Here is a 19,786-nt window from a genome sequence, read left to right as displayed (position 1 = left end):
ATAAATTATAGCATTAAAATATTGAAAGGCGGAGAACTAGCTCCTTCTTCATGTGGGTTCTTACTTATGTAGGGCCTGGAAATCACCACGAATATTCATACAAACACCCAGTCTCCACCATCCACATCCAAATTCCTCACCCTCATAATATTGGGGTGCCTTTACCTAATAGGATAGCATATTAATCCCTATTTACTCATTACCATATTGCAGAAGCAAATTTGTGATTAGACATCTGCCAACAATCCTAGCCGAAAATACCAAAGTTTAGTACAGGTTCAGTGTCCCTACAGTTGCCTAGTCTCATTTTATGCCAACTTTTCTCTTAAGCAAACTACTCCCAGTCCCCCAAAATCTAGGGTGAACATTAGGCCACTTTATCTATGCTAAAGGTCACAGACCTAAACTTTGCTTATGCTAATGTGCTTAAGCCAATGTTTTACAGGATGAAGAAAAAGCCTGTAAAATAAGGCTAAACTGGCCCTAAGGGCTATACCACAAAGGCTAAGTCTACACTAGAGTTTTTAATGCAAGTTAATTGGAAATCAATTAACTCAAGCTACCCAACAGATTTATGAATGTCTGAACACTCCACAAACTTTTGTTCCAGGACACAAACATCTGTTGCTTTCCCTAGCGTAGACAAACCTAAAGAATACTTGCAGGATTAGGCCTGCTTTACACTTGAAACTTGTACTGGTATGACTATGTTGGTTACAAGTGTGATTTTTTTTTTTTAACCTATACAGTTATATTGGCCCAAGACCTAGTGTGGACGTGTTCATACCAGTATAAAGGTGACTTATCAGTTTAGCTTAGGCCTGTTCTACAAGTAAAATTTAGGTTGAGATAGCTACAGTGCTGGGGAGGGTGGAGGATGAAAAATCCACACCCCTAAGCACCATAGCTATGCCAATCTAATCCCCAGCGTAAATGTAGCTAGGTCAACAGAAGAAGTCACTCACCTGGTTCCTTGAGATGTGTGTCCCCACGTGTGATGCAGTTATGCAGACATAAGCCCCCGTGTAGACACCGCTAGGTCAATGGAAGAATTTTTCCATTGACCGAGCTACTGCCTCTGAGGGAGGTGGCTTTACTACAGCGATGGAAGAACCTCTGTTGCGTTTCTAGTGTAGATATACCCAGTACTGATGGAGAACACTCCTCTGTCGCTGGAGGCTGTGTCTCATCTACGGGATTATGGCAAGATAACTACGTTGCCATAGCTAACACGGTATAGTTGCCACAGTGTAGACATGGCCTTATTTCCCCCTTCTCATACAGGAACAGCTTTTTCAGTAAGTGCATTTGATTTGAAAACTGAGTAAGAAGAAATATATGAAAAGGTAAAGAGAAGTGTTTTACTTCTTGATATGCACACAGTACCACATCTACTAAACCGCTGTTACCTAAGGGGGAGATCAAGATCAACTGTTAAAATAGTGATATAGTAGTTCTCAAACTTCCGCTACCTGCAGGAAACCAGACAGTTCTAGTCATGGAGTAACCATTGATTCTGTACTTTAACATTTCCCTTATGAATCCTCTCCCCAGGAGATGGATGTGGTATACTTCCGCTCTGGGTGAGTGGCCCCAAATGGCACCCTCTATGACAGACACTCATGCTGCTCATGTATTGGGAGTATCTTTTGTTTACCAAGTAGTTATCCATATTTCCTATGACCCTGAACAACCTTTGGGAGGCACCTCAGCTTTAATACCCCAGCATGCTAAACATGAGCATCTGAAACCTGGACATTACCCATATTTCAAAGTTTTAATTAAGCCTCAGTACAGAACATACAAGGACTTTTTTTTTTTTTTTTTTTTACAAGGACTGTTTAATAGCTCAGAATTAGAATGTTTTTATGCCAGTTTCAAAAGTCGTAAACTGTTCAAGCTGGCTAACAAATAGTGGTCTGCACAATGCCTATTTGTACAACCTATGTCTTCCTGATGAGGAGTTATGAAAATATAATAAAGAAATAAAGTTAAAATTAAGAAAAATAAGACTGAAGATAAAATATTGTTTTATTTATATTTCATGTGCTTCCCATGTTTGTATTGCATGGAAGAAGAAATCCTGTTGTGTATTTACTACTCCTGTGTGAATTAAAGATGAGTATCTGGATCTATAATTTGCAAAAAATGAGGATAAATTCCTGCTTCAAAACTAAAGAAATGAAAAGCAGCAACAATAAGTTTCACAGCTTCCTGTGAATAACCAGCCAAAATAATATATTTCTGAACAGTAATGTAACAATGTGTAGGTAATAAATAATGCAAGAAAAGGGCCTGAAGGAAACCAAGTGTTCATTTGCATCCCCAAAACACCTTAGTGACAAGTCTCTTTAAATAGTTTCTTTTGAAAGAATTAAAAAAAAAAAGCAACTACAGAATTCCAGAAAAGGTGACCTACTGTATGTGCTAAAAATCTGTTACAACTATAGTGTTTGATTAACTGTGAATAAGTTTCAGCCCTGTAAAATCACAAAAGCAAGAGAAAAATAAAGATTTTGCTTTTTGCACTTCATTTTTTGCTATGACAAAAGGAGGAAAGAACAAGATGGAAAAAAAATTTCTTCTCTGAATCGTACTATCCTCCCAGATGACATTTTGCCCCTCTTATGGGCCCTATTTTTCCCTTTTGAAAATACCTGAGTCCCTAGTGGGCTAGAGGGAGATAACTAGCAGCCTCCTGTGGCGTGTCTGCAATTCCAAGTCATTGCACCTTGAAGGAACGTTGTTATAAAATTGTAACACACACTGTTTAATTGAACTGAACTGCCATATTTTATTGCCGGATGCCCATTATTCATAAACAAAAGTTATTGTGTAAACAAAACAAAAAAAAGACATCCTGTGAGTCAGAACCAGGGGCTCTCTTAAAAGGAGGACAAATGGAAAGCCTTCTCTTTTCCTTTCCCAGCTGCAAACTCTAATATGCAGACTTCCCAAACACTTACTAAAACTGTACCTCTTTTAACTCTGCTCCCACAGGAGAAGGGTCCTGCTTTTTTAATCCTGAGAATCTAGTCACACTATAAATATTTTTTATTTTTAAGCAAATATATTTATTATTTACTCCCAGACATAAAAAACCCATTAAGATGAAGTTAAGATTGAGAGTCTATATCAGTAACGTAAGAGTAAAAAGCATTATGGGGTGTAATGTAATTATCTCAAAACCCAGCATATATACCCAGGACATTCAGAGTTCAGGTTACACTTAAAAGAAACTTAAAGACGTTAAGGTAAGGAATGCACAGTTAAGACACCCAAACAACTTTAACTCTGTCCTCTACTGATGTCATGAATCAAGTTTGTGGAACATACTTTGTATTTTTCATACAAAACAAAGAGGTAGAATCCCTGTTTTAAGAGCAAAATTGAACTCAACCATAAGTATGAAGTCACAGCCAGCAACTCCATAATACTGTAGTAGCAGGCCGTAATATTGTAGGTCAAGGCCACACAGTGCTAGCCCTATACAAACAAATAAGAAAAGACAAGTCTCTTCTTGTAAGGCTCTCCATTAAAGTAAACTTCTCTCCTGCCCCCGCCAACTCTGCCACAGATTTCTCCTTTTCATTTCTTACTCACTTAAATTTGGGGGAAGTGAAGGGCCTGCAATTGTGTGCTTTGCAGGGATCATGAAGGCCTGGTGTACAAGCCATATTATGAATTTTCCATACTGTCCCTGAAGTACTGTGTTTTCTGAAGTTATCTTTTGAAAAACTTTAATCTTCCTGTTCATTAGCATTTTATTGGAATATCCAAACAATATCTTAATATAATTACAAAATGCTAAATTTTATATAAACTATTTTCCTTTATTGGTGCAACCACTTGTTTTAGACAGTCATTTATAAAAATATACAGAGTTTGTTAGAGGTTCCAAAACCCTTCTGGTGCACTGCCAGCCTTAGTTACTTTTAAGTCTATGCAGCACAACCATTAGTTAAACTGATGTTTCTCTGGACATTCCTCAACAGAATGATTTCCACAATATGAAAAGCAACAGAGCTTTTCAAAAGGAAAGCTTTAAAAATTGAACAACTGAAAAATGAATGACTACATGGGTGAACTCGCTTCAGTTTCCAATGTAAATAAGAACTCTGATTAACATCTTGAAGCAACATTGGAACCACAATGAAAAACTGGATCTTTCCAAATGAAGAATGCTCTTTTTAAGTTTTATTTGTGACTATTTATAAAGTGAACAGTCCTATTGCAAACGGTATCATAACCAGTTGATTTAACCTATCGTCTTCCATGTCTTCTGTAACATTTTAATTGTGGTGTCAAGCAAGAAAAGGCTGTTTTTCTAAAATTATCAATTTAGAAAGAAATTGAATGTGGCAAACAGGTCACAAAAACTTCTGAATTATTGACATTATATTTACTTTTAACACAGAGGGTTCTCAGAATTATTTCCACATCTATAGCCAATCTGAGGCATTTGTACAGAAAATGGAGACAGTTAAAGGATACTACTTTAAGATTAAAAAACAAAATCAGATGAAGAAATGTGAATCAACTTAGCATTTCAAAAAAATGATGGCTTTGTAGAGAACACAAAACTGGAAATACCATTCCTTCAACAAAAAGAAAAGGAGTACTTGTGGCACCTTAGAGACTAACTAATTTATTTGAGCATAAGCATCGGATGCATCGATGAAGTGAGCTGTAGCTCACGAAACCTTATGCTCAAATAAATTGGTTAGTCTCTAAGGTGCCACAAGTACTCCTTTTCTTTTTGCGAACACAGACTAACACGGCTGTTACTCTGAAACCGTTCCTTCAACAGGAATTCACAGTAAGTTAGCCAGCAGCTCAAGAGGGTTTGGAGAAGATCCATATGCTAAAGGCACAAAAGGTCTTCAAACAATCTGTATTTTTAACACCACAAACTGAAAGTGAACACTGCCAAATTAAAACTATGTATCTGAGAAGCAAGGGTGCAATGAAAACCATGATCCATATTCTAAAGATGAAGGAAAGAACTACACTAAAGGATCCTCCAAAAGTCAAAAATTCTCATGTGCATTACAGGAAAGGAGAATTACACAAAAAGCTATTTTAATAGTTATCTTAGACTAGACTAATCCCAGATGCACTTACAAGAACACAGGAAATTCTGAGATATTCCCTGTAGTCTTGAGATCCTAGAACAGTGATGTTTAAGTTTTGCAGTACCGAGATCCATCCTGGCACATCAATTCACAAAGTATTTTAATCATGAATAAATGAACATTTTGTTTTTAAGGTGGATTTAAGAGTAGCTAGCACTCAAGCACATAGTAAGAAAGCAGACAAACAATTTAACAGTTTTCTCTCCATGCATCTTTAATCTTTTAAGTCTCATCTATCTTCTACCAACTTGAAAACATCCTGCCACGCCTGTAATAAAAAATTCATCTTCAGAAATAAATCAACTTTCAGCTGCGGAATGTCCATTGATGAACAACCTAACTGTATTCTCACTGAGCCACATAAATTCCTCAAGGTCTCCTCCCCTAGTTGGCAAACCTGTCTCTAAATTTGGGTATCAACAAGATATAGTGTCAAATATTTACCAAGGTTTGGAATCACTGTCTATATAGTCTATAAGCATCTTGTTTTTAGCACCTACTTGGAAAAAAAATCATCACTGAAGTTTATCACTGCAAGGTGTCATTGATTCTCAAACACAGTAAATGATTTTTTGCAATATTGTGACCAAGATGAGAGCTGATCAAGTACTGCAGATTTATTTATACCTCTTTATAATACCATGATGTAACTTTTGACCATATCATCCTTAAAATAAAATTCTTATTTGTCTAGTTGTACTTAAACTGTTTCCCACTAAGCCAACTCAAAACTCATGAACTGTAGATGTCAAAGTAACTTTGGGCAATATGTTTACTTCACACTATTCTCCTAAGCGTGAGGTTACTTAGCAAAACCATCGACAGAAGCAAGTGATATTTCACAAATTGAATTTTCTGTTGATTTCCTTATTCCACTTAATTCTTTTGGCAGAAGCAACGGGAATTAGATTTTCTCACAATTATTATGAGCTGAGAACACCACCACTTAAATCAGCAGTAAGGTGGAAAGATACAGCAGCAAAAACATGCAAACAATAACAGTCTGATCACTGAAATGTAGATATATGAATTGAGATACAGTAAAATCACAAGTGGCACATAATTAATAAATTTTATCCTGAGATAGTGTAATGCCGACAGACCCCAGTTGTTGGCGGGCGGGGTCGAACCTGTGGCCTCTGGAGCTAAGCATGAGCCTGTACAGCATAAGCTAAAAGCCGCATGAGCTAAAAGCCACATGGCGATTATTAGTTAAGGTTGTAGAGCAGTGGTTCTCAAACTTTTGTACGGGTGACCCCTTTCACATAGCAAGCCTCTGAGTGAGGCCCCCCTAATAAATTAAAAACACTTTTTAATATATTTAACACCATTATAAATGCTGGAAGCAAAGCGGGGTTTTGGGGTGGAGGCTGACAGCTTGTGACTCCCCATGTAATAACCTTGCAACCTCCTGAGGGGTCCCAACCTCCAGTTTGAGAACCCCAGCTGTAGAGCAAACTCATTAATCTCTAACGGTCTTGGTGCCACTAGATGGAATAGAGCACCACACCCAGGAGGTGTGTGGGTTTCAATAGCAGATGCACACCTAGTAAAACAGAATTGTTCCAGTCAGACCTTATAAATATCCATGAACTAAAATAAGGGGAGGGGAATAGTAGTCCCCAATTTACAATTAAAGATGGATTTAAGTGGTGTTTGGCTCTACTAAACTCTTGAACTAATCAAATGAAGAAAACAGCACCATAATGAGCCTTAATCAAATCTAATCTGGTACAAACAGTCTCTTGACAGCTATAGATATTCTAATTATGAGGCAAAATGTAAATGAAAATAGGATTAATTGCTATGGAGTCGCTGTTCTCCTACCAGACCAAAGGTGTCTCAGCACAGATGGGTATTCTCTCTTCCAGGTCAATAGAAATTTCTTTAGTCTTACAACCAGTTATATTATTTGGTGATACCTAACAAAAGGCAATCTAAGTGAGAGGCTCTATATCAGTAGTGGGCAACCTGCAGCCCTCAGACAGTTTGTTTACATTTGCACGGCTGCCCGCAGCTTCCAGTGGTCGCGGTTTGCTGTTCCCAGCCAATGGGAGCTGCAGGAAGTGGCACGGGTCGCAGGGACGTGCTGGCCACTGCTTCCTGCAGCTCCCATTGGCTGGGAATGGTGAACCGCTGCCACTGGGAGCTGTCGGTGGCCATGCAAATGTAAACAAACTGTCTGGCGGGCCGACAGTGCATTACCCTGACCGGCCACATGCAGCCCATGGGCAGCAGGTTGCTCACCACTGCTCTATATTCTGACTGAGACAGAGAGGAGAGTGAGAGAAAGGAGAAATAAATCAAGCAATCTAGCAGAAGAGTCCAGGAGACAGCATCTTATTAAAAAAGAATAGGGAATCTAAGTGAACAGCTTCAGATTTTACCACTTCTTACTTGTTTCTGCAGTACAGATCAGTAGATGTAGTAATGTCAAATGGAGAGGAAAAAATAAGGTAAAGGGATGCAGTCTAGGGAGAAAAGGAAAGCTATTTTAAGGACAACCAGATCCCCTTCAGATTACCTTCATAGCCTGAACTAAAAGCTGTAAAAAGCCCAGAAAGTTTCCTCCATGTTGTCAAAGATGAGCACTTAATACACAAAAAGAAAAGGAGTACTTGTGGCACCTTAGAGATTAACCAATTTATTTGAGCATGAGCTTTCGTGAGCTACCCCGAAAGCTCATGCTCAAATAAATTGGTTAATCTCTAAGGTGCCACAAGTCCTCCTTTTCTTTTTGCGAATACAGACTAACACGGCTGTTACTCTGAAACTTAATATACAGTTGTTTCTGGCATATTTTCCTCCCTTTGTTGAATAAGTGCAAAGAGGCAATATAAACATCTTATTTTCCTAAGTGACAGTATAGGGCAACAGAATTTCAAAGGCACTTAAAAACAAACAAACAAAAAAAATACTCCTTTTCAGCCATGTATCTCCATTCTCTTCTATTCAAACTAAAACACTTTTGCCTTATATGTGGTTTTCTTTGTCACAATCAAATGGGAAAGCTTTTACCATCACTTAAGTAAAGAGTGGTTTAGACTTTTCTTGCCTGTGAGAGAATTCCTTCAATAGATTTTTACACAGTTCCCCAGAATCTACGCCTTAAGAGTCAAGGCTTGTTTACACAGCAAGCCAGAGCGTGAATCTACAATGCACAAGCTTGCGGAGCAGTAACGTCCCACATAAATACAGGAGGTCAGAGTAAATGATTTAATGGTCCCTTCCGGCCTTAAACACTATGAAAATATGAAACATGGACCCTGCTACAGCACAGCGGAAGTCTCATAGCAAGGCTTAGCATACTATACTTTCAAGTAGAAGTATGCACAGCTGCACACTGGGACTTCTGCTGTGGTGTAGCAGCGTTCACACAGAACATTCCTGGGCAGCAATCATACTCTGACATGCAGTGCAGTAACTTGCCATGTAGCCAAGCCCTAAGTATCAACCATTGTGGACAGAACATCTTGTTCGGTGCGGATGCTCACATCAGGCATGTTCTGATTTTCAAATTGCTATTAGAACTTTGTTCATCTTTAAGCCGAACATAGTAACAAACAAAGGAAGTGTTTTACAGCAACTAAAAAGAGCTGCTGTATATTCGCTAACTAAATGAGAACAATTTGGGGGTGAGTTCTGATTTCCCTGACTTAATCCAGGAGTCTGCCCCAGGGAAAAGGGATGAGTAAATAAATTGAACAAGTTTCTAAAAATATCCTGCACCAATGCGGAAAAACTCCATTAAAGTATTTTTTTTTTAAACCAGTGATAAACCCCAATCTAAATTTTTCGGTCCAGTCTCCACATCTTACTGTGGGAGAAAGTTGCAATTCTCCACATTCTTGTCACTCTAGTTTGGAGACAGTGAAGGGTGTTTTTAATCTATTCCTGTAAGGAAAGGATCCCAAATTTTTATGAAGGTAGCTAATTTGGTCTCTCCTGCAATTTATACACTTTTTAGCTTGACTACTCTCTCTGAGATTGTTGTACTAAATTAGGAGGGGTGGGACTTTCCCCACTTCTAAGCACTGACCAGTCTGACTACAAACAATAGAGCATCAACCAACCTCGTTCTTGTCTAATTAGCAAGCAAAGTCCATTGACTGATAACTACTATCATATTATCATATTAACACCCTCTCCCCTGCCCAGATGCTTCCCTCCCTCTGACTGGAGGGGTGTTAATGGACCATATAACCTTGAAAGGTCCTTTGAAATGTGTGTTAACTATTCATGCTAAACAATGTGTTCCATCTTGTATTTAGCTGTGACACTCCCAGACCTGAAGAAGAGCTCTGTGTAAATTTGGAAGCTTATCAGACCATAAACAGGGAACTCCTATTACTCAAGTTTCTCCTACCTCACATCCCAAATAGTCACATTCCTAATCACAGCATGTACCTTGACTGCCTGGCAGTATAAGAAGCCATTTAAATGAAATAATTATGATTGCTCTACAGCTTTAATTATGCAGCCTACTCAGATGAAAGTCTAACAGATCAGTTTCTGTTGTTGCAAATGGGTTCTTTTGAATCAGTGACTGTCATAAATATAAAGGGAAGGGTAAACCCCTTTGAAATCCCTCCTGGCCAGGGGAAAGCTCCTCTCACCTGTAAAGGGTTAAGAAGCTAAAGGTAACCTCGTTGGCACCTGACCAAAATGACCAATGAGGAGACAAGATACTTTCAAAAGCTGGGAAGAGGGAGAGAAACAAAGGGTCTGTGTGTCTGTCTATATGCTGGTTTTCTGCCGGGGATAGACCAGGAATGGAGTCTTAGAACTTTTAGTAAGTAATCTAGCTAGGCATGTGTTAGATTATGATTTCTTTAAATGGCTGAGAAAAGAATTGTGCTGAATAGAATAACTATTTCTGTCTGTGTATCTTTTTTGTAACTTAAGGTTTTGCCTAGAGGGGTTCTCTATGTTTTTGAATCTAATTACCCTGTAAGATATCCACCATCCTGATTTTACAGGGGGGATTTCTTTATTTCTATTTACTTCTATTTTTATTAAAAGTCTTCTTGTAAGAAAACTGAATGCTTTTTCATTGTTCTCAGATCCAAGGGTTTGGGTCTGTGGTCACCTAGGCAAATTGGTGAGGCTTTTTACCAAACCTTGTCCAGGAAGTGGGGTGCAAGGTTTTGGGAAGTATTTTGGGGGGAAAGACGCGTCCAAACAGCTCTTCCCCAGTAACCAGTATTAGTTTGGTGGTGGTAGCGGCCAATCCAAGGACAACGGGTGGAATATTTTGTACCTTGGGGAAGTTTTGACCTAAGCTGGTAAAGATAAGCGTAGGAGGTTTTTCATGCAGGTCCCCACATCTGTACCCTAGAGTTCAGAGTGGGGGAGGAACCTTGACAGTGACCATACAAGTTCACTTTTAGCAACATAATATTGCCTAGCTAAAAATGAAGGCACTATATTTCCTTTCTTCACAATCTCTTCATTAATCTGGAACGGGTCCCTAACCCCCTATAACTTTTTAAACAGTATCTTTGGGGATCACAAAATGCAGAGAGATACCAGAAAGATTACTTAAGCTGTTTTCCTTCCACCCATCCATCTAAATACTCCTGCATAGTCAGTGCAAGTGGATATATGGTTAGTTGCTACAAAAAGCCCCAAACCTAAAGGCAGATTTATGACTAACATTTTCTGATATTAGTTCCTTCAGGTCTAATGAAAAAGTTTAAATTTCAGGTTGTTTTACCATCTATGTAACTTGAGAGAAGACAGAGGCGGACATTCCTGCCTTCTTGATCAGGCCACAGTGGAAAAAAAAATATAGTAAGTTTAATCATCCATATCGTCAGGAGGATTTTATTTTATTTTTTTATTGCTCATCTAATCTCTTGAGCCTTGCACTAAATTGATGTCATGATTTTAGTGGAATGAAATCAAAGAGAAATGCCATGTTTTAATTTAAAGTTCCCTGCTCCTTTGATGCTAGAAGTCTGGATTTTCACACACAAATTAAGCTGCTATAATATACATGCCACTGCCTAAGGAAGCAAAAACCATGCCAGAATAATTTCTCTCTCACCTCAGCTTTGCGGATACTCTCTCTGGCTTCATCTATTTTCTGTTCCAGTTCTGCTCGGCTTTGTTCAGACACCACAGGTCCATGGCATTCTAACTCCTCAAGCGCCTATCAACAATAATAGAAAGATACATTTGGTACATTCATATGCACTGTCTATAAGATAATATTTGTGACAATTCACGGTACTAATCATATTCAGATGCCAGGGTGATGAATAGTGCTACATTGCAGGATAAAAACTCTGCAGACTGATGCAACCCCATTTAAAAAGCTCAATCTTTTATGGGTAAAATTATCTCTTAGGAAAACTGTATTCTGAAAATGCCCCAAAATCCTAGTAAAGCATCATGATGTTACAACTATGATCTAACATTCAAGTGACAGTTCACACTCTTGTTCTCATTATGATCTTTACACCTGAAGACCATCCCATCAAAACCCACATACTTTACAGTGCTTGTTGAAGGAGTGAGTTAAGAGATAAGTGGTAAGACAAAGTAGGATGGGTGATTTATTTTGTGTTAGTATGGATTGACTGGTTGGGGCAACTTGCATTCCAGATTTGTATGTCTGCAAGAGCACAAAGTGCTTTTGGGTGAGAGGATTAAAAAAGAGCTGAAGAAAATAAAACAATAATAATAATAATCCTCAAAGTAAATTAACAAAATAACTCCCTGATTCTGGGAAGCACTTAAATATTTGCTTAACTTTAAGCATGTGCTTAAACCCCTCTGACTTCAGCGTATGCTTAAGTACTAATGTGAATAGAAGTGCTAGTGTGAACTGAAGCCCCAGTGAAAAAAATAATCACAAAAATTGTCAAGTCAATGCTGCTGGTAGTCCCACTAAGACATGATACAAGGTGTCCGTCCCTCCTGTGCACTTCAACATTAAATTTAAGTTATTAGAATCCATGTAATAGATCTTAATTTAGCATCTCTTCAGCTTGTTTGCATTTTTCTCATGTCACCTGATGCATTTATTTATTTTCAACCTACCCGTTGATTATGGATGATGTTTTTGTGCTCACGTGCCACACGGGTGGCCCATTTCCGGGCTTCCTTGTTTAGGCTGTGCTCCTCCGTTGTCCCAGTTTCAGATTCCAGTTGTCGACTCTGGAACACAAATCAGAAAGTGAGCAGTGTGCTAAGGATTTTGGGGCTGTCTCCATGTATAATACGGTTACTTAGCAACCTGACAACTTTATTTAATTCATAATGCTCAGTTTCTTGTAAATTCCTTGCTTGGTACCTTGTTTGTATGAAATAAGACAACAAACGAAGAGGGAAAAGCACTGTTTTTCATAAGCTTTGTCATGATACTGTGTTGTGGAAAACGGACTATAAAAGCAAATTGAAGTTCAAAAGAATTTACAATTTACTATTTTGAAGAGAAGTCATCTTTACCATGGAGACAATGCCAGACGGAGATTTTTTTTTTTTTTAAATGAAAGATATTCTTGAAGTAGAACACTGAAGTATTATTCATCACCGCACAACATCATGGAGCTGAATAAGAATAAATGCCCCCAAAGTAAACTGCTATCCTTAGTTTCCCAGATACATATGCATTTTAGGCAGTATTTAAAAACAGGCATTTCATATGATGTGATGGATCATTTAGGCTTTGTTCAAAAAATGGCATTTAAAAAAAATTTATATTTTTTTTAAAAAAAGCAAATTGGAAAATCAAATTACAATTTCATATGGATTTTAAAGAGTTAACAAAATATTGTACACACATTTACCTGGGACCAAAAAGTTATCCTTCCACCAGTACTATACATGCCAAGTTTCAGACGAAGGATTCTACACCAGAGATATTTGTTGATGATACTGTGCTACCATTATGTCAACTCATACCTGCTCCAGTAAATGAGAAAGTAAATCTCTCCCCCCCACCCCAAAAAGTGTCAGATAAAGTGAAATCAGAAGTCAAGAATCTGAAAGTTTCCCAGTTTTGTACTGAATCGATCCTGTTCAATCTGGATATAGGAGACAAGTTGTTCCATATTTACCTATCATCTCTGTCTCCCATTTTAAATTTTTTTTTGCATAACTGGCATAGCAAATAATTCAATGAATTTAGGTATAAATCAATACATTTAGGACAAAAAGGACTTAGTTTTACCACCTACCCAGTCCCTATCCTTTCCAGAAAGTATATCTTGTGATATTCCTTAACTATTTATCCAGTTCTGGACAAATTTGCTCTTGCTATACTGAATAGTGGTAACCCTATAGAGATCATTCCTTTCTGATTCAATCTCAATCCTCCCCCTCCCTCCAAAAAACAGGAATTAGAGATGGAACAAACATGCTTAGGTCATCTTGTTCACCTCCACTGTCAGTGCAGAACTGTCCCTCACAGTACTCTCTCTAGTGCTTTCTTGGATGACTATGCCTCAGTCCAATGGATCTCACTACCAGAAAATTTTTCTTGATCAGTCTAATATTTTTGTTTAATTTCAATCCATAACTCATTCTATGCCTAGTACCATAGGAAAACATTCTCTCTTCATTAGTGTAACCTTATACACCATTTAGTTTTGTACACCCTTAGACACAAACTAGAAGAAGATAGCTGTTGCCTCAAAGGCCATGTGAAAATAGTAGCAGTAGTGTGTTTTATCAAGAGATTTCAATAAAAAAAAGAAAGCTGTGTGGTACACAAGAAGGGAGGAGTTTCAGACTTAAGGGGCGGCTTCGAACTAGGTACAAAAACAAGTGTGAAGAAGAAACAAGAAGCAAACAAGCAAGGCTTTGAGGAGGGCAGACTGGGAGAAGAGGGAGATTAGGAGAAAATCAGAGCAGAAAGACAAGGAATGAGTTGATCAGTTCTTTTAGGGAATATATGAAAAGTGTGAAATTGATGCAGAGTTTGACATGAGTGTGTGTGGATTTAATAGTATGAGTGTCATGATTTGTGTGGCAGGAAAGGAAGAAGATTTTAGTGGCAACACTGAGGTGAAAAAGGAGAAAGATTTTTCACCTTTAGATTATAAGGCCTTCAAGGGAGAGACCCTCTAAGTGATTTGCACAGACATTCATACAATGTCATGTACACTGTGATACAATACAATTATTACTAGTAATTTTAAGAAAGGTAAATGTAATGCATCACTCCTGGATGGGTCACTTGTGGTGAGGATTGAATCTTCGACCTCTGGATCTAAAAGCATGAGCCATCCACAATCAGTAGTTCTCTTAACACAAAGCCAGAGGCAAAATCAAACCTTTATATAGTTCAGCCACTAGAAGGGGACAGAGAGCCACACTGTTACAGAGCAGTAAGAGCAACAGGATTTGAAGAACCAAGCTTTGGAGGACATGAAAGATGAGGAGGGAAATAATTTACATAAGACTGAACTTGAAAGCCTGTGTGGTAGAAGGATAGAGCTTGTCTACAACAAGAAAAGAGAGAGGAAAAGGTGGATTTTTTTCCAGGTTCATTATCATGCAGTTGCCTTCTGCATGTATTTTTAATTTCTGTAGGTACCTCTGAATGATTTCTCTCAGTGTTTACAACACACCCCAATTTATTATCCATCTCAAAATATGCCCCTAGATGATGTCCTTATCACCTATTGCAAACAGATTATTGCATAGGTCCTGTGAATCTACTCCAGGTGCTTACAAAGCATAATAAAAGTGGCACACCACTTCATTTTTCCCATGCTTTCTTAATTAAACCTTTCTTGTTATAACTTTCCTTCCATAGCTCAGAGTTCACAGCCAGTAAGGTATCATCAAGAACCATGTCTGACTTTGCCTTCCTTGTTACCCATAGAAATCATCTCTGTAACAAATTACCAAAGTTCCACCGATTGGCTCCCTATAGTCCTGGTTCCCTTGCATATCTAGTTTAGATAAAATATATCTTCTCCATTTCAATTGCTTGATAACATTTTGCATTATCTTAAGTGTGTTTTTATTTTTTTATTACAGTATTTGAATAGAAAATATAAAAGCAAATTTAGATGCTGGCCCTCTGAGTATGGACTGTTAGTGGATTGTGATGGTTATACCAGTTGGTTATTTATTACACAGTATTGTTTCCAAAGAGCCCTCATCCTGACTTGAAGAACTGAAGAATACCAACATAAAAATAGTTAATTAAAAACAGAGCTTTATTTTAAAAAATCATGCAGGTCACATTTCTCAAAAAGCATTTTAACTGGATCAGTACCTTCCATCCTGAAATTAGAGGGAATATTTATATAAAATTAATTTTTTCACTGATAAATGATAACTAGATATTGTACAAGTTAATTTATACTCAGCATTTATATAATTCTTTATTATTAAATATTTATACCACAGCATCACTCAATCAAGTGCTGTGCTGCATGAACAAATACAAAGACACATTGCTTCCTTAGAAGAGCTCGCTAAGAAGAAAATTTACAATCTCATTTACACTGTCAAAAACATTTACAAACATTAACTTTCAAATCCTTTTTACCACATAAGTCTTCAACTTAGATCCCAGTCCTGCAAATACTTAGGCATGTGCTCTATTGCAGTGGTTCTCAATAAGGTGTACAGGTACCCCTGGGGGTACACACAGGTCTTCCCAGGGGTACATCAACTCATCTAGATATTTGCCTAGTTTTACAACAGGCTACATAAATAGCACTAGCAAACTAAACCTTCATACAGGTAAAATGAGAAAGTCAGCAATCTTTCAGTAATAATGTGGCTGTGACACTTTTGTACTTTTAGGTCTGATTTTGTAAGCAAGTAGTTTATAAGTGAGGTGAACCTTGGGGATACACAAGACAAATCTAACTCCTGAAAGGGGTACAGTAGTCTGGAAAGGTTGAGAACCACTGATCTAATATATCAAATATAAGCTACCTGTCTTCACTTTCAAGACCCTTCATGACGTATCTCCACCCTACCTATCTTTCATACAGTATCGAAAATTTGCCTCCCGCATCTGATGGTGGCAGACTATATTAGCCTCTATCCCTTGCTCATTAAATTCACTAACAAGTACCTTTATGCTTTCTCCCATGCTGCCCTTCACACTTGAGGAGACAACCATAAAAAGCTAACTCATTATTCTCCTTCAAATCCCTCCTTAAAACTCTCCTTTGCCACAAAGCCTACAAAAACACACTTGACAATAGTCAGGCTACTGGTGTGCGGGGGTTACTGCCTATCAGGTGACCAATACTGTCTCATTGTTTTCTGTACTCCCGTAGGTCTGTCTATATCTATCGGTTTTCTTTGGTCTTATATTTAGGTTGGAAGCTCTTTGGGGGCAGGGACTGTTTTTGTTCTGTGTTTGTACAGCGCCTAGCACAATGTGGTCCTAGTCCACGACAGGGGTTCCTAGGCATCATGATAATACAAATAACATTTAATTAAGGTGCTTAATTTTAAACATGGGAGCAATCCCACAGATTTCCAGTTACTTCACTGGGACCACTCACAAGCGCCAAGTGTTTAGGATTGGGGTCTTCATTTGTTGCAAGGTATCTGACTTGATTTAATCTCTTTCAAAAAGGAAAACTAAACTGCTTCTACTGGCTAGAGAGCAAAGAAAGGGCCCAACAAGCTGAGCTAAATACAGATGAACTTTCTGCTTTAGTCTCTCAGCTTGGAGTACAGTGAAAGCAGTGTCAAGTGCTAAAACTCAGTCTTTTAAAGCAAGCAAACAAAATACCTTGTCATCTAAAGAACATGAAGTCACTGACTCGTTGCAAAGTTGAGAGACTAACAATTATATGCTGATTCTCAAAAAAAATTACTGTATTTAGTTTGTAGTTATGTCTCCAACTTTTGTCCAAAAGGCTATTACAGGTGCAGGATTTGTCTTACAGAGGCAAGTATGCAGCTTGTATATACTCGTACATGCAATTATGCTGGATTCAGACTGCACACTTGTAGTTTTGGCAGTAAAAAATGTTGACTCCCTTGAACCTAATAAAAGCTCAAAGTATTTTTCTAGCCTATAACAAAAAATAACTGTTTGACAAAGAATAGAAAGAAGTAAACATATACTACATGCAAACCACTAACACAAAGCACACCTAAAAATCTCAGCCAGTACTTTTTAAAAGTTCAAAATACTATGCTACCATGCCAATGGCATATTGCAAGACCCACCTTATGATCAAACCCTTTTCTGGGATATGCATGACTTAAGTTTCATCTAAATAGTAGTACTCAAGAAAAGCATCAGACAAATTTGGTGTCTGTTTTGTTATTATATAGAAGAACTCATTTAATTTTAGTTATTAAGAATCAGCTGGGACTGTCCTTGCACTTCAGAAAGATGGCTTTTTTTATTGTGAACAGGAGCGGCACCAACCTCTTCCCAGTGTGGGAGCCGAGATGAGCAAGACAGAAAATTGGGGAGGCTGTGCCCCCCTTTGCCACAAGGCCTGGCCCCCCTCCGAGGCAAGATCAGAGGCTGCAAGCCAGAGCCAGGCAGCGTGGGGTGTTGGCTGCTCACAGCCGATAAGCACTGCCCAGGTGTGGGCACCCAGCTCCGGTTGAACCCTCAGGGAGCAGCGACTGCAGGGGGTGGGGCCCAGAAGCCCAGGCCGGAGTAGGTCAATACAGGCCGCAGTGGGGAGCCCTGGACCTTCCACCTGCTGTGGGTGGCAGAGCCCCAGTAGGTGGGGACATGGGCTGGGGACTGTTCTTGGGCCCCCCACCTGGCTTACTTCTCTGCTGCTGCTGGAGTTGGGTGCCCAGCCAGGAGCCGCCGCTCTCTTGGCTCTGCCTTCAGAGCTGGGTGGCCGGAGAGCAGCAGCTGCTGCGGAGTGGCTGAGGCAAATTTTGGGGTGGCTATAGCCCTTGGAAGCCCCCAGCACTGAGCAAATCAAAACAAGACATATAGTTTAACATTAAACAATTCCAAGGACATTATTTTGTTCTGATCAAGAGCTTCAAAGAGGACCCTGACCTGTTGCTATTGGGTTAACTGAAACATAATACATACTTTAAGTCAAAAGTAAAAACAACTCAAAGCAGGGCTTAGTTTAGTCACTATTGTTCATTTAACTGCATGATTCTGCTATTTTAATTTATCACAATAAGTTCTGAACATTTTTAACCTACAATCCCTATTTTTTACTTTAATGTTAATAATTTATTGCCTTTTTGTTCAAAGCCTTTTTGGTTCACCTTGTTAATAAATAAAGAGCATGTGTCTATTTCCAAAACTGCTTTCACCTAATTTTTTCTATCACCTCACTACTGCTAATCTCAGAACTCCCTATAAAATAAGAAGCAGGGTTATACTGGCAAGTGAGAGAGTAAAAAAAGGAAAAGTCCGTATGGAAGATTAGCGCATGGCGTCTATATGAAGGGCCCATATGGTGAGGGGTGTGGTTTTTGTTTTTTTTAATTGCACATATTTTGAGGCACCTTATGTCCAGTAGTGTGCTGCTTCTTACCTTCCCTAGTTCAATTCTTTCTTCTGTCAAGGAAGAGAAGCATGGGTGAAAAATGCAATGAAGCAAGATTATCCCAGCAACACCGGAGGATCAGCTTGAGTTCTCTATACATACCAATTACCATTATGGTGTGTGAAAGGCTAGGGGAACACCCCATCAAACATAAGGCAACACAAAGTCGTCAATTAAAAATAAAAGACCCCATTTTCATCAGAGAGAGGCTGATTCAAGGATGTATGCATGGAGAAAGGGGTTCCAGGCTTTCCAATGTCATCTGGGCCTCTGGACAATCTTGGGAAAATAACAATCCATCATAAATTGTTGGCTAAAGGTAAATTCTCGACACTAAAATATTTTACTATTGGCAAATAAAGCTCCATTTTATTTGTCCATTGAGACTAGGCGTAATGGAAATAGTCTTTATTTGAATCACTTTTCATATGGAAGAAGTAATTGTAAAGACATTCTGTACTGTTGAAATTAACAATTCATTGAGTAAGTTCCTTTAGGGAGTTGAATATTTATTTATTGTGCATTTGGATTGCAATGTGATATCCATTTTTTGGGATCACAGTTTCACTTCAGATAACTTCTATAGCAATGAATTTTCTCTTTAATACACTAAACACACACAGGGGTTGTCAAAGCAGCCGAGGCCAGGCATTTTAGGATGGAGTTATGGACAAGCTATTGCTTTGCCGCTCTATGCCTCCATGTTTGTTTTAGGAAAAGAAAGGGTGGAATCTCAAATTGCTTTGTCTTTATGGAGCATGTTAGAAATAGTTCTCAAATACTGTCTAGAGTTTCAGTTTCTGGAACTCCTAATTTCTCTGCCATCATGGATAGCACTGTCAGATGTTGGTGATCAATAGCACTACTAGACCTCAATAGCGATTTGAGCTCCTCTCTTTATTGTTCCTTACTTACAGATTTAAATCACTTCATTAGTTCAGATGACTGGATTTGAAATACTTCTGAACTCTAATTTTTGGTGTTGAATTTTGAATCTTTGATTTATTTTTCATTGTTTATTTAAAAAATATTCATACCCGCTCACTCAAATTCATTTGAAGGAACTACAAGAAAATTTAATTTTCTGGTACAGTATAGAGTGAAATTTGCACAGAGACTCACAATTCCTCACTTTGTGCAGACAGCCAACTATCCTAGCAGCTGCATTTCGCTCTA

The 19,786-nt window shown here is 38.4% G+C and overlaps 1 protein-coding gene across 4 annotated transcripts in view; it reads right to left on the bottom strand.

The window, feature by feature from the left end:
* FCHSD2 (FCH and double SH3 domains 2) overlaps positions 1–19,786 on the bottom strand; it is a 223,353-nt gene that overhangs the window by 20,669 nt on the left and 182,898 nt on the right. For all 4 annotated transcript variants that reach the window (XM_073334756.1, XM_073334750.1, XM_073334766.1 and 1 more), the window contains 2 exons: positions 12,183–12,299; positions 11,185–11,289 (listed from right to left, as the gene is read on the bottom strand). In XM_073334756.1, the coding sequence (XP_073190857.1) occupies positions 11,185–11,289; positions 12,183–12,299 (222 nt within the window). The remainder of the gene's footprint in view (positions 1–11,184; positions 11,290–12,182; positions 12,300–19,786) is intronic.

This window comes from Lepidochelys kempii, chromosome 1 (assembly GCF_965140265.1).
Source record: "Lepidochelys kempii isolate rLepKem1 chromosome 1, rLepKem1.hap2, whole genome shotgun sequence".
Lineage (NCBI taxonomy): Eukaryota > Metazoa > Chordata > Testudines > Cheloniidae > Lepidochelys > Lepidochelys kempii.
This window is presented reverse-complemented; position numbering and strand designations above follow the sequence as displayed.